The sequence below is a fragment of the Medicago truncatula genome, chromosome 2, assembly GCF_003473485.1.
Source record: "Medicago truncatula cultivar Jemalong A17 chromosome 2, MtrunA17r5.0-ANR, whole genome shotgun sequence".
In the NCBI taxonomy this organism is placed as follows: domain Eukaryota; kingdom Viridiplantae; phylum Streptophyta; class Magnoliopsida; order Fabales; family Fabaceae; genus Medicago; species Medicago truncatula.
In genome coordinates this window covers 47,736,241-47,761,009 of record NC_053043.1, presented here as the reverse complement: position 1 = coordinate 47,761,009, position 24,769 = coordinate 47,736,241, and the positions used below count along the sequence as shown (strand labels likewise).

The following is a 24,769-nucleotide window of genomic DNA, read 5'->3' as shown; positions in this document are numbered from 1 at the left end:
TATAAAGTTTCGTTCTTCAAGGATTCTAATAGCAATCAACCATGAGAATAGGTGTGGTTGCTAGAGGAACACACTCAATGATTTCGAGAAAAACTTTGATACGCTTAAGAGAAACTTGTCTTTAGAAAGTAGGTCAAATATAAAGTTAGGTTTAGGGTTTGTTTGTGAAGGGTTTGTCATTGAGATGAACCAATAATCCCAGGACGCTTTTTATTATTATTTTCTTTCATTAAAAATCAAACCTTTACAACTGAACTTTCTTCTAATCAACTTCTAAAAGTTAATTAAATTAAACAACTCCATGTTGAAACGATACTCTCTTTTTACTACTTCGATAGGACCGTGCACTTGCGGTTTTACTCATCAATTATGTTCTTCTTTTTGACAACTATTCAGTATTAATCTTATTATGTTTTATAACATAATGAGTGACTTATAGTTAAAGATTCGCCACACAAAGATCACCACATTTAAAGATTTCAAACACAAAGAGCTAAGGAATTATAATTTAAATGATAATTCATCTACAACAGATGGGTCCAACCCAATGTCCCAACCTCGTGGCATCAATTATATGCCTTTTTCTAAATAATATTTGCTTATAATTCATCATGAATTTTCCTCTCTACTACTGGTACCTCCTGATGAAGCTTGACAAGATACCTAGAAGCCAACGAGGCGTGAAGTGCAGCACCATAAGGAAGTGCATCTTCGTTGACTTTGTAATAGGGTGAGTGTCCCGACGGAAGACGTTCAACTGAGACATCCTCCATTCCGAGGAGGAAGATGTATCCAGGCAAAGCCGCTTGATAGAAGGCGAAGTCTTCTGATCCCAACATTGGCTGCTGGTCCTTAACTTTATCAACACCAAGTAACCTCCCAGCGACACTTTGAAAATGGTCATGCAAGCCACCATTGTTTATAGTTGGAGGGATGAAAGGCTTCTCTTCTTCAAGGAAATTGACTGTTGCGTTGCATCTATGCACAACAGCTTGTCCCGTGATAACCTGCATAACCAAAATTTCCTTAGAGCCTAGCAGGATCTCAATTGTGACAGACCTGCTCAATACGGTGTCTCAGATGCGTGAAGCTTTCTCTTGGAAAAGCTCGGAAGGTGCCACCAATTGTGACAGAGTCTGGAATAACATTGAATGCACCACCTCCTTGAAACTTTCCTACTGTCACAACCTGCGAGGATATTATTTGTTAGGAAGGCATTTAGGCCTCAGGTTTTCGTCATATTAAAAAATCATTGTAAACAAATAATGTGGCGGTAAATGACAGAATCAAACAATGGTGCAAACAATCATGAGTTGTAAACTTTTACCTGGGAGTCTACGGGATCAACCTCGCGAGAAACAATTTGTTGTAAGCTAACAACTACATTGGAAGCCGCCAAAATGGGGTCGATAGCATGGTGAGGAATGGCTCCATGACCCCCCATGCCGCTTATTACTGCTTCAAAGAAACCGCTTCCTGCAGCAATAGGACCAGACCTAGAAGCCACTTCACCTAAAGGTAAGTTATTTAGGACATGCAATCCAAATATGGCAGAGACATTTTCTAAGGCTCCAGCATCTAAAATTTTCTTAGCCCCGGCACCTCCTTCTTCTGCTGGTTGAAAAACAAGAACAACAGTTCCCTATACAAAATAAGGAATGATGAAAAACAGCAGAACAAGATAACTCGGAAAGAAATAAAATTAAGATATAAAGGAGTCACTTTTTTCAGTTTTATTTTCCAAGTCTTCTTCATTGTGTTTGTTACAAGTACAACAATAATTGATGCATTGAGTTATGTTCTAAAGGCTTGGTATGCCATGTGATAGAATAATTGTTACATACAAAATTGGCATAATGAGCACTCAAAATTTGGCATTAGTTTGCCAATATGCAAATGTAAAAAACAGAATTCATGTTTGATTTTGGCATGATTGAACTAAAAACACAGAAATATCTTAAACATTTAAAATGCATAACCGTCAGAAAGGAGTGTTGAGCGTTGCATAAAGATCGGATTGTCCGCATTTCAAGCTCGGTAATTTTGATTATAACAAAATCCACATATTTTGTGAACTATTTGATCTGAATCTAACAGTCACCAAGGCACGGCTAACACTCACCAATTCACTATGGCAACCCAATTTCACTTCAGCTTGAGACATTCAGAATTTTCTAGAACACAATTCACAAGGATCATAATGTTTGTAGTTTCATCAATTTAACGATGCTTGGTTTGAATACATAACACTACTTTTTTTTAATTGAAAATAAAGTAAAAAAACAAGATAGCATTTTTGCAATTGGAAATAAAAACTGAAAATGCTTATAGAAACTTTTTTCTCAAACCAAAGAGGATATTGTAGTGACTTCGTCGCATTTCAAATTTATTTCAAAAGCAGTACATTAAACAAAGTATAAAGATTATAGCAGAGCATGAAGAAATCACATATATTGAAGAGAATGAACTTAAAAAAATTAAAAATAAAAAGAAGTAAAAAACCATACTTGTAACTCTTTTTCATGTTCCTTGAGAATCTTAGCAGCACCAAGAAGCATAGCCACGTGAGCATCATGACCACATGCATGCATCTTTCCAGGTACTTTACTCTTATGCTCCCACTCCACCAATTCCTAATGTTAAAAAAATCAATAAAATATAGATTAAACATTATCCTCATAGAAATAGAAATACATCACAAACCAAAAAATTGCAACAAAAAGGAAAAAACTTAATTGCAATTTTGGTCTCACCATTTTGCGGATTTAGTCCTTCTATTTTAAAATATGTCAGTTTTGGTCTCTGTCTTATTTTTCAACTAAAAAATTGGTGACATGATATATTTAAATTATGTGGTATATGATCTGATGATTGAGTAATATGAACGTCAATAAAGTTGTTAGAAAATTCTCTTGAAAACTTCATTTAAAACATGTTACATTCAAAACCAAGATAAAAACCCATAATTGGAAACCAAAACACTCAGGAAAAAATGTAGACATACCTGCATGAGAAGAGCATCCATATCAGCTCTGAGAGCTACAAAAGGAGGAAGACCAGTTCCTATGTAACCAATAACACCTGTCACTGCAACTGGATGTTTATATGGGACACCTAATTCATCCAATTTTGTTCGTATAAGCTTACTAGTTTTAAATTCTTGATAACTCAGTTCAGGATTCTCATGAATTTTTCTCCTTATATCAACCATGAAATCAAAAACTTGAGGTTCCTTGGATAAATTTAGAAAGTTTGGGATTGATAAGTGGTCATTTGAAGTGGTGGAGGAGGAATCTGAGAAGATTGGTGTTGCAGATGAAAAGAAAATGAAAATGATGATGAACATGTTGAAATATTTGAAGAAATCCATGAATGTATGCATGCATTCAAAGTGTTAAGGTGGGAAATGGAAAAGAAAAAAAAGAAGTTAAATCAAATGGAACAACGCATATTCATTGCTCACTAGATGTTACTATATATAAGCAGTGGACAGTAGCGCAGGTGGTAGTAGCTAGTAGGATTGGTGGTAGTACCAAATTTTAAAAAAAAATGTTATATCTAATAAAAACAAATGATTTGTAAATAAAGACACAGGTACCGTCAATTGAAATAATCTCAAAAAAAAATATAATTTGTTATCATGATATTTGTACGAAGCTTCAACAACCATTTATCAATAATTAATATTTGTAGAAGAATGAAAATTTCATTCAAATTTTTCCATACACATGAATGAATCTAAACTCTAACCACTTGATAAAGAGGCATAAGTCTTTTACCATTTAGACAAATTCATTGTTGATCCCATAACACAATTACTCACGCATACTTTCTTCTTATTATTTTTCAATTCAAATTTAATTTTATAAATAAATATTTCTTTAACAATATGTCTAAATCAAGTAATCAGTCAATTTTATTTCAAATTTAAATTGAATGATAAATTTATAAATTCTAATTTATAGGGCGGTGAATGTAGACATATTAACTTAACCTTAAATATCTACATAAATACATTTTAATTGTGTTTGATGAAAGAAGAATTATAATGTATATATTTTTCAACTTTGTAACAAAAATAACTTAAAAATTAATTTATTATAGACATCTAACTTTTTTTTTTTAGAGAATTATAAACATCTAACTTGAAGCATTTCAATGGTATTTGGTCTATTTGGCTCGAACATAATTTTTACAATTACAATGTAAATGCTATACGGATAGTTTGTTGAATGATAAATTTATAAATTTTAACTTGGGAATTTTAACAATTATAAACATCTAACTTGAATGATAAATTTATAAATTCTAATTTAGAGAGCGGTGAATGTAGACATATTAACTTAACCTTAAAAAGTTTGTTGAATATGTAATTCGATACGAACCGAACTGAATTGGGAATTTTAAATGAGCCGAACTCAAGCTTAAAAAAAGATTTGTTTTAAACTCGAGTCGAATTTTGAGCTGAACCAATTTTTATCGAGTTAAGTCAAACTCAGACAGTTTCGACTCGACTCGACTCATTTTCAGCCCTAATGAAATGTATTGCTATATAGTACAATCATATGTATTGTTTCATTCATATGGTGGTGTATATAGAAATATACTATAAATTGATTTTACCATAAAGACACACTAAAATAAAAATAGCAATTTGTGACATGATAAACATATGCATTTGAAAGTGTTGGTTGTGTTATGTCAAATCAAAATGTCCTAATCGCAACCCCATTACCAGCATGTGAATATTTCCATTTCTCCACGTTTTTTTTGTCATATCAAATACACTTAAAAAAATTGGTCGGTTGTTTTTTACTCTATTGTGTTAGGAAATTATTTATATTGAGCAATTTGTTTTTATCAAAAAATAACTTATTCCCTACTTTAATTTGTATTGGTTTTTATCGAAAAATAAGTTATTCCCTACTTTAATTTGGATTGGTTAGAAAGCTTTTATTGCACAAAGTACTATTTTTAGGATTTTTCTTTATAATATTATATACTATTTTTAGATTATTTTAACTTATTCTTTTTATCGAGGATGGGAATAGTGATATAAAGTCCATGAATAAAGAAAAAGTGATATTAACCTATATAGATTTGTTGCTTTTAAAGGATGATATACTATACCTGGAGCCAAAAATAATAATATTATACTGTATTTTAATAAATTTGAGAAACATTTTTTAAATAAGAGTTTGTGTGGTACATTAACAAATTGAAGATTTTTTATACAGCCACTTTCTTAATTAACAAATTGATGATCATTTTGTTTATGGAAATTTAATTCAATTGATATGAACAATACATTATAATATGCAGGAGATAAAGTTCGAATACTAAATACTTCATTTATTCACCTTTAAGAGATAAATTTTCAACAACTAAACAACTTCAGAAAAAAAATTGATTGACCATTTTGTGAAGTTCATACATACTTTAATTAAAATTATCTCAGAAAAAATATAATTTTATTATTTATGAGCATTATGCTAATGTCTAAGACATGTCATTGTGTTAACGAAAAAATTGACTTGTAACCTCAATTGATAGAGTTTAAGTCTCGCATGATACAATTATAAAATTGTCATTATTGTCATCGTTTTTAACAATAATTTTCACTTTTCAATTTGAGACGACGGATCACCTCTTCACCGGCTGCAACATCTTTGGTAGTATTTGGTATCTTGTCTGGCATTGGCTCGGCATTTCCTTGATTCCTTCAGGAACAATTTCTGATCACTATGCTCAGTTTTCTTATTTGGCAGGTATGCCGCAATCTTCATATTTTATTTAAGGTTATTTGGTTGGCTTGTGCTTGGGTAATATGGAAGGAAAGGAACAACCGCGTCTTAAAAAATGCGACTTCTGATCCTCACAATCTCCTTGAAAAAGTTAAGTAAAATTACTTCTTATGGTTGTCATCGGATCAGGTTTCAATTGCTTTTTGTTATCATGATTGGTGGCAACTCCCGCTTCTTTGTATGGGTGGCATGTAATCTTTTTAGTTTTTGGTGGCTGGTGGCCTTTTGTTTAAGTACCATTGACATTGTAACAGTTGTGTGATTCACCACTTTCAGCACACCTTGTGCAAGGTGAATCACTTTCGGTTTGAGTAATATATTGCATTTTAATTTGTTGAAGAAAAAAAATTCACTTTCCATTTTTTTTTTCAAAAATCATCCTAGTTTCCTTTTTTTTTTTTCCTTAACAACACCATTTACAATTCACTATCTATCTATCTATGTCTATCCATCTATCTATCTATCTATCTATCTATCTATATATATATACACACACACACACACACATGTATTATAAGCTACATTTTTCCTATGTGTCACCTTACCAATGTCCCCCTTTTTTAACTAATCTCTCATACTTATGCCATGTGGCTATCTTTTGTTCTTGATTCTTTACTAGCCATTCCTTACTTATCTTTCATTTTCCATCGGTTGCAAAAACACTCCATTTACTTCATTTCATGCAAGTTACACAATGAATGTATTTTAATCCATTTTATTAATATTGAGGGGTTACATTTTAAAATTATTCATATTCTTAATCAATCCTCTTACACACACAAGTTTATTACTATAAAGCTCCTCATTTTTTTTCTAAGCTTATATATATGTTGCTTATGTTGTCCTTTTCATTTCTTCTTCCATTTCATTTTTTGATAGTTTTGATTTTCTCTTCAAGCTTTGTGTGTGTGTGTGTTTCTATTTCTATAATTTTTCGTATTTTCTAATGGATATTTTTTCTTTGATTTCAAATACACAGGTTTTGGGAAAGGAGAGAGTTTTGTTGAAAGGACATTTCATATATGAAATGGTGATTGTATTTTTTTCATTGAAATTAAAGTATTTTTTCATTATTATTTTTTATTTAACATTGTTATGAGATCAAGAGTTCACGAAACATGTGGAAGGAAAGATATTAAAAATGCATAAAAAAAAAATGAATATTTTTTTATTCATTTTTATTCCAAGCTAACATGTGGTTGTTGCTATAACTATTAGAGATTTTTTCTTCTCAATTAATTTTCATAAGATGGACGAGGATTTGGTTGGATCTTACAAGAAACTCAAAACTCTCAACACCAAAAATCCTAAAGGGTCGAACAAGAGAAAGTAAGAATCTTTATCCATAGGTGTTAGTTTAATTTGATCAAGTATCCGTGTCTTTGTAATAAGTGAAAATACTCTTATTATATTTTTAATTGAATAGGTTCTTATAAAATCAAGTATCATAGGTAACTAATTGTAGAAGCACGCATCTATTCAAGGCCTAGGTAACTAATTGTAGAAGCATCCATCTATTCAAAATTCTAATGGAATGTTCTTGATCTTTCTGAAATTGGAGAGTCAAAATCATGTTTTGATGATTTACATGTGAATTTAACCTTTGATCATAGAATTGGCTGACCTTCATACTTTCCATCAATTGAGTTTCCTACAATTAAGAGTAAATTTGGATGCATCTTATGAAATTGTCTAACTATACTCACATTATTTTGGGGAAGTTTTATTATTACTTTATTTTAAGGATAATTAAATGACATTATTGCCATTTAGTTGTTTTCTTTTAATTAAGGTTTAATAAATTTATTAGCAATATTTTTAATAAATTGAGATAAATTGAATAACATTTTATGAGAGACAAGTTAGGTCTCATTGGGTGTTATAGGATTATGGATTAAAGGGGTGTATTAGTTTGTTATTAATCCATAACCATGTTTAGTAGAGTTAAGTGTGTTTAGCTTTACAATTTGGATAAGTTTGTTAGTTAGTTACAAGAGACTCGCACTCTAAGTCATGTATATAAATATTTTGTAACTTCTTTATTCATTAATTAATGAACATAATAACTTTTCAATACTCTATTATCTCTCCCTAACAACCTCTAACTACTTTCATCTTCTTCCTCCATTAATCTCGAAAAACTGTGATTGCTTGAAAAGCAAGAAACAAGTGCTGCGTTAATAACCCTGTCTGTCACTTTAAAAAACAACTCCAATTTAGAATGAACTGGGATTTATTGGTTCACCTCTTCAACCATGTTGTCTAAGCATATCTCCTTGTTGAGAAAGATCTTCCCATTCCTTGCTCAACTATGAACAATTTCAAATTAAATCAATAAATTAAATGGAAAATTTGAGATTGTCACGGGTTTTTGCCATTTAATGATCATCATTACAAATCTGTGGCCAACAAATTATCAATAAATGTCATTCACAAATTCTACCATTTACTCCAATCCAAATCTTCGAAGGTCATGCCACAAGGGATCTACAATATTTCAGTGGGGGCTTCTACTAGAGCTGTCAAAACGGACGGCCCGGCCTTAAACGGGCCGGTCCTAACGGGCTTCGGGCTTTATCGGACCGGGCTAAAAAGTCCGGTTGAAAAACGGACTTGAAATATAGTACCCGAGCCCGGCCCTACACGGGCCGCGGGCTTAACGGGCCGGCCCGTATTAAAAATTATATTTTTTTTTTTAAAAAGTACTATAAAATACTCCTATAATTTTTTTTTATAAATAATATTTTTAATATGTTTAAATAATGCCTAGAACAAAAATAAATTGTAAACATTTTCGTACAAACGTCGTAAACTAAAACAGCGAGGAAAGCAAATTTAAATAAATTAGATACGTTATGGTTATAGATATTTATATATTCGATCTTTAAAATTATAAATAAAAAAACGAGTAAATATAATTTTATATTACATGTATATTTGTGTTAATTCATTGAATTTTCATTTTTATTTATTACTTTGATAATCAACTAAGTAAAGAATTATTTGAAAAATATATATAATTTATAGGATTTTTTTTTGTTATGCGGGCTAGCGGGCTACCCTCGGCCCGTTCGGGCTACCCCTAACGGGTAGCGGACTTTTTAGGGTCGGGCTAAAAAGCCCTATTAAAATTCGGGCTCAATATTTAAGGCCCAAGCCCTGTAATTTATCGGGCTAAACGGGCCGGTCCATACGGCCCGGTCCGTTTTGACAGCCCTAGCTTCTACGGTGCAGTAAAAAAACTTACTTTTTTGAAAAATATATTTTGTTTAGCCAATAATATAATTGTTGATGTCATGTCAGCTAGTGTCATGCTGGTGGACCACTCTAAAACTAAACTCTACCTTATTACAAATCAGTCCTCATACAAAAATATTAAGGGGAATTTCAATCTTAGTGCACAAATGAGAAACTATGTTTAATTTTGATTTAATCAGGGATACAATTGCAATAAGTAAAGATATAATGACACACCTTATGATCAAATGTGCAATACACCATATAATCTGACGTGACATGAATTAAATACACAAATGCTCAATGATTGACCATTTAACTTCACCAAAAAAGTCATTATCATGACTTCACCATAGAATTTTTCTATTTCAGTTTATATATTGACATATACTAATATTTATTGGCAATTTTCAATGCATATTGAGAATTGATGTTTAAAAAATTACAAAGAGCTGATGTATATGTGGAAGCCACTTAGAAACTCATTTTAAGAGTTCCCTATTGGATATGTTGCGTTGGTAGTAAGAGAGTAACTTTTCAACCTCACGAAATGCACGCGTCATTGTATTTTAAACAATCGTAAAATAACATTTAATGGATACACGAGTGAAACTATAGAAACTAGATAGAGATGTGGCCGCTCGTCCTAGCACATGAGTAACATCGTTGACTTGTTTCCAAAAAACTTAAACACAAGAGTTTGTAAAGTAAAACATATATAAATGTTGGCACTCTTTGATGATGGTTCAAAAACATCGTCACATTTGTGGAGTGTAGTAACATCGGTTTGAAAATCGAGCTCAAAATCTACATTTTTCAGCTCTAGATCTTGAAGCCATTGAAGATCAAGTAACAAACCTAGAGTTTTTATAATGCTTTTGTTCCCTTGAGTTTTGACTTAGGAACCCAAGTTTGTTCATTTTTCTATTATTTAATAAATTTTCTATGCATATAATATGTGATTGAACTTGGATGACAATATAGTTAGAATGTCAATTATTCTTATGTGTTACTTTTGCATTTCAGTTTTATCTTAAAAAATGTGATAGATGCTTATACGTTATACTCCCTTCATTTTTTTTTCTTTTGATGTTTTAATTCTTGGCACACATTTTAAAGAGTAATTAAAGTATATAAATATTTGTGTGTTTTTTACTAAAATGTCCTTATTTATCATTAAATTAACATGTGATAAATCAAAGGTCACAACTACTTTAATAGTTTATGGTGTTTTCCAGAAAAGGTAAACTTGAGAAAACAATAATAAATTCACTAAAACATCAAAAGTTTTGGAATATATAGTTGAAATTCTAAAAACATCAAAAGAAAAGAAATGGAGGGAGTAATAATAATGTGTCTAAATATAGTCTTTGTCGGACTTCTTTCTACCAAAATGGTGGACTCTTGCTTGAGTTCAACTTTAAGACCTAAACTTGCATCCAACAAATTTTCAATTTTGCCAATATCATCACCCTAGAATGCAGACATTTAATACTTTCAACGTCTTCACGTGGGGTTAGCATCTAAAAAGTATAAATTCTTTTTATTGAAAAAATACATTTTTATCATCATTTACTTACTTCAAATTCAATATTCTTCAATTCAACGTATACGTTCATCTTCAATGGTCGTTGCCGCGTAATTGGAAAGAAAAATGTAACCGACGAAAAGAAAGAACTATAAAAGGAAAATAATAGCAACGTGTCAAGAGGAGTGTGGACAACGTGGCATTATTTATATATTTATATGCTATATAGTTCTAAATCATCGACACGATCACTGTCACATCATAAAACAAAACAACCACTCACACAACTCCTCTTCTCTCAACACAACAGCTTCTCTCCACTTTTTTGCAATCTCTTCCTTCAGACACACTTCACTGTAAGTTTATCTCTTTTTTCTGCATGCACTTTTTTCATATTTACATTTTCTAAGTTTTGCAACAAATGTATGTATACTAATGTTGTTTTTTGTGATTTAGCTTACTACTGCAGCTACTAGAGTATAAAATGGAAAATGGAGATCAGTTTCAGCAATCAAAGGCCAAATATGATTGCCTTTTATTTGGTAAAATCACTATTTAAATGACTTAATTAATTTGCTTCATTAATTAATTAAAATATTTTTGGATTATATTTATAACTTATTTAATATCTGCAGATCTTGATGATACTCTTTATCCTTTGAGTTCTGGATTGTCAGCTCATGTGACAAAAAATATTCAAGGTAATTGAAATCATTATATATGTGATTAATTACTTTGATGTGTCATGTGTAATGTGTCTGTGGAATTTATTTATTTTTCATGGATCCATTGTATTGTAGAGTACATGCTTCAAAAGCTTGAGATAAAAGAGGATAGAGTTCCTGAATTATGTGTTTCTTTATATAAGATTTATGGGACAACGATGGCAGGTCTCAAGGCAAGTATAAAATCAATTAATTAAACTTTCACTATATTAATTAATTAAATCTAATAGTTTATTTTAAGGCTATGGTGAAAGAATCATCATTTTTGTCTCTTTTTTATCTCATCAGGCAATTGGCTATGACTTTGACTATGATGACTTTCATGGGTAATCATGTCTTTACATGTTTGATTTGTTCATCTTTTTTTATTTAAATAATTAGGATTAATGTGATTTTTTTTTTTTTTTTTGACAAGGTTTGTTCATGGGAGATTGCCATATAATATGCTAAAACCTGACCCTGTTCTTAGGGGAATTTTGCTAAGTCTGCCCTTTCGAAAAATTGTAAGTTTCTTTGTACTTATTTGATGGCTAAGTCAGAGTAGTACATAAGCACTTGTTTTATTGGCTTATTTAAGCTTATATGCTCACATAAACACTTTGTGACATTAACATTTCTGAAAATGTTTAGGAAAGTTTACATAAACAACTTATGACATGTCGTTAAGCTGTTTTCCATAAGCTTTTTTTCAGCTTATTTACATAAGCTTTTTCAAGCTAGCTTATGAAAACATTAAACAACTTATGACTTATATGAAAAAACTTTGACTTTATTTTATCTTTCATTAAAGAAACAGCATATAAACAATTAAGTTATAAACACTTATGCTATAAGCTATGGTTTCAAATTGCAGACTGCGTCACGTGATGTGGCTGCAATGTTGCAATTGCGGTAGTATCCGCAACTTGTTATTTTTCGCAATGGCTTCAACCGCATCCGCGGCTGCAATTTAAAACCATGTTACAAACGCTTTATTAAGTTGTTTATCCAAACATGGTCATAATTCATAAATTATAGCTAACAATATTTTTTATTTTCCAATAGGTTTTTACAAACTCGGACGATGCACATGCAAATAGAGTGCTTCAAAGGCTTGGACTAGAGGATTGTTTTGAGAGAATCATAAGCTTTGAGACACTAAATTCCTCCAAGTCCAATAACATCAATTCTCCTCACAACAAAGATAGCAATGAATATAAACAAAGTTCCACAGAAATATTTGATTTTTATGAGTACATTTGTAGGCCTGATGCTAATATTGTGCTTCCAAAGACCCCAGTTGTTTGTAAACCCTTTCAAGATGCATTTGAAAAGGTTTTTAAGATGGCAGACATTGACCCTCAAAGAACAGTAAGATTTTTGTTATGAGCATATTTTTGATTATGTGCTATCTAGTCAGATCATCAAATTATGTATTTATTTACTTTGCTTTTTGCAGTTGTTCTTTGATGACAGTATCCGCAATATACAGACAGGCAAATCCTTGGGCCTTCACACAGTCTTGGTTAGTAGTTCATAGTATTTTATTTTCGAGTTAGTAGTCATTTTGACCCTTAAATGTGTGAGAAGCTGTCGCCATAGTCTGAATTTATCAAAATTGTAAAAACATACTCAAACACGTCTTGTGTTATCGAACGTGTTTTCGCTAGTAAGTTTGATCTTCAAATGTGAGTTTCATGAATCAATTTGGCCAAAAAATTATTAGCAAAAACATACTTGAAAATGTTATTGTAATTTTCATATAATCAGAGATACATTAGTGACAGACTGACAATGCCTCACACAATTAAGAAACAAATGAATATTTGCTCAATTTTTTCTTTTCAATTTTATGTGGACATAATCATCCATTTACAATTCAAAGTTTTTATGGTTGCCTTTGATTTGGTTAAGTTGAATGAAACTTCTTGCCTACGTTTGTTGAACTTAGAAAAATATATGCATGCACATATTCTTATTCTTAAATTAGGACTTTGTCAATGTACTATTTGAAATTTGAATATCACTTAATATTTGACCGAAATGCATCATATAAAATCATATTAAAATAATTTATGATGCCAAATGATTTTAAATGTGAAGTCTAAGTATAATACTTGTGCAGGTGGGTACTTCCCTTAGAACTACAGGAGTGGATCATGCCTTGGAGAGTATCCATAATATGAAGGAAGCATTTCCAGAACTATGGGAAGCAGATGAGAAGAGTAAAATTGTCAAGTATTCTAGAAAGGTTGCAATTGAAACATCAGTTAAAGCTTAACTTATATACATTTGTGGTGCCTAATATTGTCTTGGCATCTGACTCTGACTAATGTACTTTTTATCAGAATACTAATAACTGATATATTAATTATATAAATAAATGAGTTTTTTTTATTAGATAACAGAATACTCTGCTTCATCATATATGAATTCAAGCAAAAGGAAATCTAAGTTAAAATAACACAGGGTACGTACACTATCGTGCAAAGATTATGGACAACATTTTTGGATCTAGCATAACACTCTCCCACCGTGGAAGGCGCCTAAGACCACTTCTGTCGAAAAGAATGAGAAAAACACCATTTTGTTCGAAGTTACCATCCGGATGCAAGAAAAAAAGAAGTTAATTCTCTGCCCAGATTGCCAAATCCAAAACTGCATGGTTTTCAAGAAATCTGTGGAAGGGTTTGAAGTAGCTCTCTTAACTAAATAACTGGTAGAAAACAACACTAAAGCGAGGAGAAGAGACAAATTACAACTTTCATTTAACAGAAACACATTGTGATACAGTAATCCTGTAGAAGAAAGGTTATGCTTTTGAACAAGAAAATTAGTAAAACATGACATGACAACTCTAGGCTGCTAGGGAAGAAAAAATCGAAATCCTTTTAATATTCTTCATTGTATGTAAAAAAACAATGTGTACTCCCAAAAAATTCGGTGAACTAGGCTTGAGAAGTATGCGTCAAGTTAACGTTGCGTATATGATGAGAGCTAATTGGCGTTTTTGTACGCAACTGAAGCAGATGTGGACATCAGTTATTCTTAAGAAATACAAATGTGGTTCTAGTTTGCTTCCGATGGTAAATGTTGATAAACCGGGGAGCAATTTTTGGCGCGGCTTGTGTGCTAACTGGACTAATTTCCAAAATCAGATCATATAGAGATTAGGTTCAGGTCGAGGAGTTGAATTCTGGAAGGATAGATAACTGGGCTGACACTGATATGCCCGTTATTGACTATACGGTTAGTCAGATTCAGCATTTTGAAGCAACAAAAGTGGTTGCCGATTATGTTGACAGTTTGAGGAAGATGGGACCTGAGTAATTTGATAAATACACTTCCCTCAAATATAATTGATGACATCAAGAGGTTGTCTCCCCCTGATCCTCAAAGTAGTGATGACTGTGTTTCATGGAGGCTTGCAAGTGATGGTGAATTCACATTGGCATCAGCTTACAAGGCCGTAGCGATATCAAACAATAGCAACGCGCGTCAGATTTTTAGAGCAATCTGGAGTTGGAGAGGACCACATAGAATTCATTGTTTCTCCTATTCTGAATCAAGCTGATCAATACAAATCTGATGTAGTAATTAGATGGCAGCCTCCACATGACAGTTTCATAGCTCTTAACATTGATGGTTCCGTGGTTGAACACGGAAGAAAAGCAGCGTGTGGAGGGGTTATGCTAATGGAAAATTTCTTGTTGCTTATGTGGCGCGTATTCATACTTGTTCAGTGCTTAAGACTGCACGGAGTCCTGGATTCTGTAGAATTAAAGTTGGTTAAAGATGGTTGTCCACCAACTCATCCTCATCCCCTACATATGTTGGTGGAAAATATTCATCAAATCCATCGCAACTCAGGTTTGGTTGTTTGAAATCATTGGCTCAGAGAAGCCAATTAGGTGGTTGATCGTCCAGCAAAGTTTGGTTTGACCATCAATCTAGATTTCAAGATTTTTAAAATAATTAAGAGAAGAGACATTTTTCCCAGCAAACTTACATACTAAATCTAAACATTTTGATCTCAAGAAGATGTGTGATGTGAAACCACAGCCAAGTACAAGAATATGAGGGAAAATAATTTTTTTATCATATTAAATAAACTCCAATTCTATACACATAGTAATCAGCCAACGAATAAACAAGATACAATTTGATATTTTTGTCAAATCAAACAAGCTTAACCCACCAGTGATGTAGTCGCCTTCATGCGGACGGAAGACATATACACTCTACATGTCACTACTAGAAAAAGCAAAATTAGGGAGGGAAATTTGTGACGGAAAACATAAAATTCCTCACAAATTCCTTGGTCGCAAAATTTAGTGACGGAATTAGAGAGGGATTTCATGTTTTCCCTCACTAAATTTTCCTCACTAATTTTTGTTTTTTTAGTAGTGTGTGGTGATGTTATGTGTTGTTAGACCATTGTTTTACTTTGTAGCGGCCACCATGGCCACAAAAGTAGAACAATATGCAATCTCCATCTTCCATGGCTAAGATCATGTCCTCTAGTTTGTTAAGAACCATTGGTGAGGTTGGATTCAACCTCTCATCATCAAGCATAATGACCACATCGCATCTTCACTAAGACCGTATAGTGATTTATCCCCTACCAACAATTCGTTCATGGATTTCAGATTATCAGAAGTAGAACTAAGATAACGTAAGGATTTTTTATTTGAATATCGATAATCCAAACACAGAAGAAGTGAAGACTTCCTCGTTCCAAAACAGTGAGGAAAGAAGAATGGAACTAGTTGAGGGTTGTAACATAGGAAAGAAAGTGTTGGTTTCCGTATGAACTTGTTTGATTTTTTTGAAAGGTTATTTGGTTTTGCGTCAATATTAAGAGATATTTGGTTAAAGAGAAAGGAAGGAACAAGTGAACGGTTAGAAGTGGAAAAGAGAAGGAATGGAGAGTTGATGTTGAAGAGTGAAAGAGTGTGGAATTGCTTGTTGTTGAAGAAAGTGTTGTAAGATGAGTTAGTTTTGGAAGTGAACTTTTGAATTTTGAAAGACAGTTTGAATTAGGTAAATGATGTTCAATATATTTGGATGAAAGGGTATTTGAAGAGGCTATTTGAAAGAATTTTAGCGGCATTACTCTCTATTTGAAGTTTGAAGGGAGCACGTGTAAGAAAGTTTGTTTAATAATGGCATTGTATTTTGTTACTTTCTATTTGTAATCATGTTATTAAGAGATTGAAATTTTGGTAAAATTTCAAAGGGTGGATATTGAAGATTGCTTGAATTTATTTATGATTGGTTTGAGTTTTCTTACCTCTTAAGAGACTCTCATGCTAAGAACATACTCTCAAGCACATATCTTTAACGCATTCTCAATGCTATTGTTGAAGTTTTAATCGACCCCACGTAATTATATGGGTCCCATCATCACACATGTAAATTTGGTTGGTCCTACACCGTACACTTTGACATAGAGGAGTCAAAGATCAGTGTTTTTATGAATAGACTGCGTTACTTTCAAACTAAAAAAGTGAAACTGAAATTGTTCACGTGTTGTGTTGTTTGTTCAACACTTCAACAAACGTATAGTTATATTGCTTTCAATATAGAGTGAATGAATGATTCGATGAACACGTGTCTTGTTTCTTGCATCTTAGAAAACTTTTAAAAAACGTAACAACATCACTTTTGATAACGATTTAGGGTTGGGTTTTATCGGAGCTTGAGAAGGAAAACAATGCATCGCTAGGGAATCATTTGATAGAACCTCATCCAAGAAGAGAAAAAAAGTGTGTTTCTTTTTTACTTAAGTTGCTTGAAAACGAGGCCTTAAGTTTTGCAGCTTGGAATGTCAAGTGAATTATTATGTGGATAAACATATGATGCAGGACAAGTAGATATGTTTGGTGTTTGCATGCAACGTTCAATTCTAATCTTATTTGGTTCATGTTTTCTCATCTTACACTAATCTTAATATTTCTTGGACAAACGCGCAGGCATACATCTAATATCTTTGTTAAAAAATATGATTAAAATATATATGTATTGGTTTATTACAATAAGAAAGTGTAAAATAGCTATACCTATAATTTTAATCAAAATTAAATTTATTTTAATCAAAATTTTACAAAAACTATCATTTGTAATTTATACACACTAGCGCAATAAAAAAAGCGGATAGACAGAAACAGAGTACCGTCTAAATCTTAGTTTATAATAGTACATGTTATTCCCTTTGTATTTTATTATAAGTCATTTTGAAAAAATATTTTGGTTTTATTATAATTGCTTGCAATATCAATGCATCATTTAGTAAAAATAAAAATAAAAAATATCAATGCATCATTAATGAATTTTTCCTATCATACTATCTACCATTTATTACTCTATTTTCTTCACATTTTTTTTTTTTGACAAAACATTCTTTTAACCTCTTTTTCCCATATCATTAATAAAAGATAATTTTGTAAAATCACTCGCAATCCATCTTTCTAATACAAAATTAACTACATTTTTTAATAAATATAAAAATATCAAAACGAATTATAATAAAATACGATGATAGTAATAGTTAGACGAATACAATTTTTTTATGCTTGTGCATTCACAAAAATATGTTTTTATTTTACATATTAGTCCCAAAGTACAGAAGAAATAAATAAATAAATAAAATACAAAAGAATAGATAGAAAGAAATGACAGACTAAATAAGTAATTAATGTTTTTTGAATGATTAAAAGATTACTCCTTCTCGTCATATTGGGAAGCATGTTTGGGCGTGAGTTAAGTCATGTTGAGTGCTCAACTTGAGTTAACTCACGTTGGTGGAAGGACAACGTGAGCTAAGTCATGTTGGTGTCTAGAATTGAAAATTTTGTGCCATTTTTTTCTTTCTTTCTTAGGCTTGTTGCACAAGTTATTTATATTTTTTCCTTGTTATTTTTTATTCTATATATATAATGATGGTTGAAAATGCGGTGGATGATGGCGTTGAGCCGAAATCAGTCATAATTGCAACTTCCAATGTTAAACCTACTGTTGAAGTGAAGGTTAATATCAAAATTCCCTTTCAAACTTACATTGAAGCAAAACCTAAACCTACCAGTGTTTCCAAGCTTCGTGAATATGAAGTAAACACCACCTCTTTTTTTAACAAATGATAGACGACTAAAGCGATATGATTTGCTTGGTTGGGTTCGTCGACATGCGACAAGGGCTGGATTTACTATATCTATAGGTAAATCTAGTATAAAAAATCAATGTTGACGTTGCAATGTGAAAGGAGTAGTCTATACAAACCACCGAAAAGGATGATGAAATTGAATCTTGAAGGCAGAGGCTCAAGGAAATGTGATTGTTGTTTAGGTTGCGTGGTTCCTTTGAGAATAATACAAATGATTGGTGGTTGGTCATGCTTAATGGAATTCACAATCATGAGTTGGACCCAAGGTTAGGTGGTCACCTTTTGTGGGTAGACTAAAAGAGGAGGAGGAGAAAAGAGTTGTTGACATGACAAAGAGTTTGTCATTGCCTAGAAATATTCTAACGGATTTGAAGGAAAAAACAAAGAAAGTGTGACGAATATAAAACAAGTTGAAGTTAAAGTTCATGTTCGATACTCCGTTGTGAAGAAGATGATTAAGGTCTTTTTAACCCCCACCGATAAGTTGGATGAGTTGAAGACACAATTTAAAAGATACTTTATCCATCTTGGTGAAAATAAAAAACATCTCATGTATTTGTACAAGTATTATACGTGAACGTTATGTTTGGATGACTACACTAAAAAAGCACTTACGAAGTGTTGAATGTTTATTATATAAGCATTTTTAAAATACTAATATGATTTTAATTTAGAAAATAGGGAGTGTTCTAGTTATGTAATCCAGAGTGTCTTTAAATGTCGTAAAAACAAAAACTATTCAATTATATGAGCATTTTCGTAAGGAAAAAAAAAAAAAAGGACGCGCAAGAAATAATTAGGGTGGAAAAAAAAGTAATAATCAACAAAAATTGATGAATTAGGTCAGTTCAATTATAGATACTAGCGGAAAGACGGACACTCATGTATCCGTCTTTATACTCTTTTTATTACACTTACATTTTGATTAAAAGTAAAAATATAAATGTTTTTTGTTTTCAAATTATAACATATCAAACTATTAAAAGTAAAAATATAAATGTCTTTTTTTTTTTTAAGGAAAAATATAAATGTCTTTTGTTTTCAAATTATAACATATCAAACTAATCATGATTATCTATTTTAATAAAACCAACAATATAACAAAACAAAAAAAAATTAAATTCTTTTTTTTAATGACACCAACACCAATCTTTATAATAGGAATTGTTTTTGTTTAAGGGTATAATTGGGATAATGAAAAATTAAGTACATATACACTCCTTTAGTTTGTTACACTTTTTAAATGATAAATCAAAAAATATATTTTAATATATAAATTAAATTTATTCTTATCTATTTATTACATGTGTTATTTGTATTGAAAATTGAGGTCATTTTTGAAAAGAAAAAACAAACCCAAAAGAGCTGAAATATGTTGTTTTCCTCATACTAGCGAAAAGAGTGGGCACTCACGTGCTCGTCTTTCCGCACTTTTTATTGCGCTAACGTTTGAAAATTATGAACGGTGTTTTTTTTATGAAATTTAAATTTTGATTAAAATTAAAAATATAAATTTTTTTTGCTTTCAAATTATAACAAATCAAACTAACCATAATTATCTATTTAAAAAAAATTGTTTTTTTAAAAAAATAATATAATCTAAATTCTTATTTTCTTAATACCGACAACGATTTTTTTGTGAAGGATGCAACAACAATCTTTATTATTGAAAAAATTATTGTTTAAAGGTATAATCGGGATAATGAAAAAGTAAATATAATTACACTTATATTATTTGTTACACTTTTTAAATGATAAAGAAAAAACTGAATAATTGTATTTATTACACTTTTATTTTAATATTTAAATTTATTATTATTTATTTGGTACATGTGTTATTTATATATTTATATACAGTATAGATATAATATAAATTTGTCTTAAATATTTTATTGAAGGACACCTTAGTAATTTCGCGGGTTGAATTGAGACATAACAAAACAACAAAAACAAATAAAACCTCGTTCACAAATCAGATTTGGCGAAACTAGGTTAAGATTGTTGGTCGCATCGCAGTGTTTTTTAAGAGAAAGCGAAAAATTTGAAAGCAACTTACAATGGCAAAACGAGAGCTTTCAAGCGTTTTGAAGAACTTGAAGGTAACAATCAACCAAACCCAAATCGTTATTCTTGATTTTTTTTCCTGAGGATTTTTCTCACTAGTTTGATTCAAGTTTGAAAGTGAAAATTCATGTTCTGATTAATGATGTTGTTCTTTGTTTTCTTTTTTCTATTGTTGGATAGTTCATGCAAAGAGCAGCTGCAAGAGAAGAGAAAGTTGAGAAAGTAGAAGAAGAGGTCAAGCATGATGTTAGTTTCGGTTCAACCCCAACAATTTCTAGAAAATGGTATTTTTTTTTTTCATTAAATTCAAATAATGTGTACTGTTTTTATTTTTTAATGCACATGGGTTATGGATTCTGGGTCTGTTTACCAATTTTGAGTTATGACTGATGTACATGTTGGAATTGAAATTCATGGTCTTCTGAGGATTTTAAATTGGTCATTTCAAAATTGTTATATGAAATTTTGAATTTATCTTGGTTTTGTCAAATAGTAGCTTTGCGAGCGGTTTAGTTCAAATTTGATTTGTTGTCCTCTTGAAATTAACATTAAATTTTGTATCTAGCGTTGTCAATTAGTGGCTATAACGGCGCTGTTTATTCCAAATTGGATTTGTTCCCAAGTAATGGCTATAGCGTAACTGAATTTGAACCGGTGTTATCAATTGCGGATGATGGAAAATAGATGTCTTTTCAAATTCGAATATACTGCCGCGCTATTTGTGCCACAATAATGGCTATTTAACAACACTTTGTTCTAAATCTCGGATTGTGGAACGACATCGATCAATTCAAATTCTGCTATGCTATAGTGCCACGGTTTGACAACGCTGATTTGAACAAATTGCTATTGTTTTGTGATATGCTATTTAGTACGAAGTGTTGTCGAATAGTGGTTATAGTGATGCTATAGCGCTGTAGCATAGCAAAATTTGAAACTGCTGCTATTTTTTGCGATATGCGATTGACAGCATTGATTTATCTCTCTTCTGTAATCAAATGTTGCTATGCAAATTTTGTCAAGTGAAACTTTATGATATATTTCTAATGCGAAAATTTATCCCCCAATATCAATTTACAGATTTTGTATTTATCTTAACAATGTCAAATAGCATCTATACGGTGCTGTTTGGTACACATTTGATTTGTTGTCCACTCGTCCTCTCAAACTTGTCATGTTAAGTTTGTATTTAATTTACTGTTGTCGAATAACGGCGCTATTTAGTGTACAAATTGTATTTGTTCCAAAATAGTGGCTATAGCGTAAGTAACTGCATTTGAAAATTGCTATGTGATAAGCAATTTAATACAAGTGTTGTCAAATAGCGGCTATAGAGGTCCTATAGTATTGTAGAATAGCAAATTTGAACCAACCAGTATTTTTTGCAATCTGCGATTGACAGTACTGATTTATTTCTCTCTGTAATTAAATGTTGATATGTGAATTTTGTAAAGTTAAACTTTCTGATTTATTTCTCATGTGAATATTTATCTCTCAATATACAAATTTCTGCAGTCTTCTATTGATAACTTAGAATAATTAATGTTTTTAAATGTTGAGGTACATCGTTGCAATCGTTTGTCATGTTATTGGTGTCCAGTATTGCTTATAGGCTACCTGTTCAACGTTCAGAGTTTGAAATTTTGATATGCTTGATGTAAAATTACACCATCTGTTTCTCTTTATTGCTGTTAACTGAAAGATTGATTTTTCAATTAATTAATGCTTTGTTTCTGAATTTCTGAATTGCGAGATTGTATGCAGGAATTATTGCTGAAATATGGGCATCTAATGTTTACTTCACATTCATATAGCCCCATATATTTGACAAATCTTTGCCTTTTTACACTATAAAATAGCAAATATTAAATAAATTTTGAAACCATGTCTTCAATAATTTGACAGTTCTGATACACAACTGTCTCTTATCTACAATTATTTTCTTCATCTTTTGATTTGTTTTCTATCTCACGGCTTTCGACATATATGTAGTGTGGTCATAGTGGAAGGTGATCCCCATCCTGGAGCATTTAAAGGTCGAATGTCATTTCAAAGTTTTAATCCAACTGTTGATGTGAGTTTGAAGATAAAAAATTTAAAAGCCTGTTTTCTTTATCTTGTGCTTCTTATTTTGATCATATTCCGAATTCTAATGCTGTAGCCTTGCCTTTGTAGAAATTAAATGAGGAAGAAGTAAAACTTAGTCAGCCCGTAGCCAAAACTAGCATTTCTAGTAATCAAAATGCAAATGTGTCTGTTAGGTGGGTTTCTTGGTCCAAACTGCAAATTAGATATCTGATTTTGTTCTTTTTTTCCTCCAAGGGTCCGAAGATTCTCTATCTATTTTTTTACTTTCTAATATACTTCATGGCTTCATCTTTTATTAAACATTATCATACAAATATTGCAAATACTTCTTCGCACATACTGTGTATAAATTTATTTCTGTTTGTGCTGTTTCAGAGAAAATAACTCTTCAGCAGAAGGTTCAGAAAGTGCTAGCGTGAACAAAAAGAGTTACGAGGTTAATGGAAATGGTAAAAGGAAACAGTGTGAAGATAATGAAGCACAATATCCTAACAAATCACCAAACAATGATCAAGGGAACAAAAAATCATCGTCGAACAATGGTTTGGGATCTTTCAAAAAACCGTCTGGAGATAAGCTAGACTGGAATGTTCTTAGATCATCTAGTGTCAGGCAAAATAGATGAGTTTATTGATTAATGTATTTCATACACAAATTAAGCTAGCTTTGGTTTTGTTTCTGGCCCTGAGCTTTTAGCTTTTATGTGTCTGTATCTGTGGTTCTATTAGGCTGTTTTCTGTGAGATTTGACTTCTCTAAAGTGAGGAGTGTAATTTTAAAGGTAAAGTGTAAGGTTTGAAGCATTTCTTTTTCGACATCTAAGGGTTGAAACATTCATTTCAAATGATATTCTGAAGAAGAAAAAAACTACATATGTATGACAAACTATCGAGATGTGAAATTTCAATTCAATAACTTCGCAATCAATGATTTTAATGTTAAACTTGATCATTTAAAATACATTATTCGCGGTAGAGGAGTCAAGTCTTTTTATATGTTATAATCACATTCAGAGTTTGTTCCTATGGTTTAGGGTTTACCTAATCTAGTTACAATACCTTTTATATGGCCAAAAGTCTTGTCAGTGTGTTTTTTAGTATCATATGTTATACTTAAAGAAACTGTTTGGCTTCATAGAAATTTGATTTTAGCTATGATATTTAAGTTGTTTAAAGTAAAATATAATCCATTTTCGTTAAAACTGCATTTTTTGCGCTTCTCTTTTAAACTTTCCATGCACACCTTCCCACCACCTCACTACAGGTGCACTGTCTCCTAAATGGCTAAACACCAGAAGTGAATCAAAACCTAGCATCCTGTCACAATTTTCTTCACATAATCTTCTAAGCTAATTCTAAATCTGTGACATAATCCACAAAGTTTTGAGATTATTGGGCAAATTAAAACCTACAGGTTGTTCATGAAGTTGGAAATAATGAGTCTTAAAGCCCTTTACAATTATTTAAGGAGGACATACTTGTACTTCAGGAATATTTAAAGTGGCCACTGATGTTGTACTTTGGTGTGGTCAAAAGTTACTACAATATGAATATCATGGTCGTTAGATTAAGATCAGACAATCAATATTTTAACTTTATCAAATCACATGTTAAGTAAAACATCTTGATCTAACAATCGTGAGTGATCTTTTGATTGTAGTGACTTCATGGTGTTCTGATTGCACCCAATCCGAATCCAGTAGTTGAGATACTACTTAAACTTGAAGACACACATGGGAAGATGTGAGACAGAAAGTTGGAAGTTGTGATGCAATTGAAGTAAAGATGAATTTAAGCATTAGATCTTGCTGTTACTAAACTTGCTGTATTTGAATTTTATTGAATGTCTTTTAGATGGATCCTGCCACTGATATGTTAACTTGAAAATATTTGATCTTTAACAACAAAAAATAACAAAAGAGGGCAATACAGATTCGTAGTGCAGAATTGAGGTGTACATTGTAAGTTCTGACTTGTTTCTGCAGAGCAAAACATGGTACCTCTCAACGAAGGTATGCTTATCTATCAAGTAACTTTTAAGAAAAATACTGTTTTTTACTTCCAAGTCTTCTAACCATATAACTGCTGTTATTTTCTTTGATGTATTACTGCCATTTCTTAGTTCTGTTTTCATTCTGATGTTCTTTTCCTTTTTCTTTTCTCATGATTAGTAGAAAATTTGTG

At 31.5% G+C, this 24,769-nt stretch overlaps 3 protein-coding genes across 4 annotated transcripts; 2 read left to right on the top strand and 1 right to left on the bottom strand.

Moving 5' to 3' along the window:
• Positions 1-469: 469 nt before the first annotated feature.
• LOC11416100 (IAA-amino acid hydrolase ILR1-like 4) lies at positions 470-3,524 on the bottom strand. The gene is made up of 5 exons (XM_003597335.3): positions 3,005-3,524; positions 2,508-2,633; positions 1,328-1,642; positions 1,060-1,188; positions 470-1,007 (listed from the first exon to the last, which is right to left on the bottom strand). Exons 1-5 carry the CDS (start codon positions 3,380-3,382, stop codon positions 600-602), a joined length of 1,356 nt encoding a protein of 451 aa, XP_003597383.2. The 5' UTR covers positions 3,383-3,524; the 3' UTR covers positions 470-599.
• A 7,274-nt stretch (positions 3,525-10,798) lies between these two features.
• Positions 10,799-13,673, top strand: LOC11414016 (uncharacterized protein C24B11.05). Of its 2 annotated transcripts, none has more exons than XM_003597334.4 (9): positions 10,799-10,925; positions 11,026-11,111; positions 11,205-11,270; positions 11,370-11,467; positions 11,583-11,620; positions 11,710-11,797; positions 12,339-12,644; positions 12,733-12,798; positions 13,399-13,673. In XM_003597334.4, exons 2-9 carry the CDS (start codon positions 11,054-11,056, stop codon positions 13,552-13,554), a joined length of 876 nt encoding a protein of 291 aa, XP_003597382.1. In that variant the 5' UTR covers positions 10,799-10,925; positions 11,026-11,053; the 3' UTR covers positions 13,555-13,673. The 2 variants fall into 2 exon arrangements, with proteins under 2 accessions (XP_003597382.1, XP_039686794.1); XM_039830860.1 differs by having other exon boundaries at positions 10,818-10,925; positions 11,046-11,111.
• A 6,705-nt stretch (positions 13,674-20,378) lies between these two features.
• LOC11417386 (uncharacterized) lies at positions 20,379-23,513 on the top strand. The gene is made up of 5 exons (XM_003597330.4): positions 20,379-20,534; positions 20,680-20,783; positions 22,492-22,573; positions 22,675-22,760; positions 22,963-23,513. The coding sequence occupies exons 1-5, from the start codon at positions 20,493-20,495 to the stop codon at positions 23,210-23,212; spliced, it is 564 nt and encodes a 187-aa protein (XP_003597378.1). The 5' UTR covers positions 20,379-20,492; the 3' UTR covers positions 23,213-23,513.
• The last annotated feature ends 1,256 nt before the right edge of the window (positions 23,514-24,769 follow it).

Coding starts and splice junctions, on each gene's coding strand:
- LOC11414016 (XM_003597334.4), top strand. CDS start 11,054: ATGGAAAATGGAGATCAGTTTCAGCAATCAAAGGCCAAATATGATTGC. Junction 11,112..11,204: donor ATATGATTGCCTTTTATTTG/GTAAAATCACTA, acceptor TAATATCTGCAG/ATCTTGATGATACTCTTTAT. Junction 11,798..12,338: donor GTCTGCCCTTTCGAAAAATT/GTAAGTTTCTTT, acceptor ATTTTCCAATAG/GTTTTTACAAACTCGGACGA.
- LOC11416100 (XM_003597335.3), bottom strand. CDS start 3,382: ATGCATACATTCATGGATTTCTTCAAATATTTCAACATGTTCATCATC. Junction 2,634..3,004: donor TGGATGCTCTTCTCATGCAG/GTATGTCTACAT, acceptor TTTTAACATTAG/GAATTGGTGGAGTGGGAGCA. Junction 1,008..1,059: donor TGAGACACCGTATTGAGCAG/GTCTGTCACAAT, acceptor TTGGTTATGCAG/GTTATCACGGGACAAGCTGT.
- LOC11417386 (XM_003597330.4), top strand. CDS start 20,493: ATGGCAAAACGAGAGCTTTCAAGCGTTTTGAAGAACTTGAAG. Junction 20,535..20,679: donor GCGTTTTGAAGAACTTGAAG/GTAACAATCAAC, acceptor ATTGTTGGATAG/TTCATGCAAAGAGCAGCTGC. Junction 22,574..22,674: donor GTTTTAATCCAACTGTTGAT/GTGAGTTTGAAG, acceptor TTGCCTTTGTAG/AAATTAAATGAGGAAGAAGT.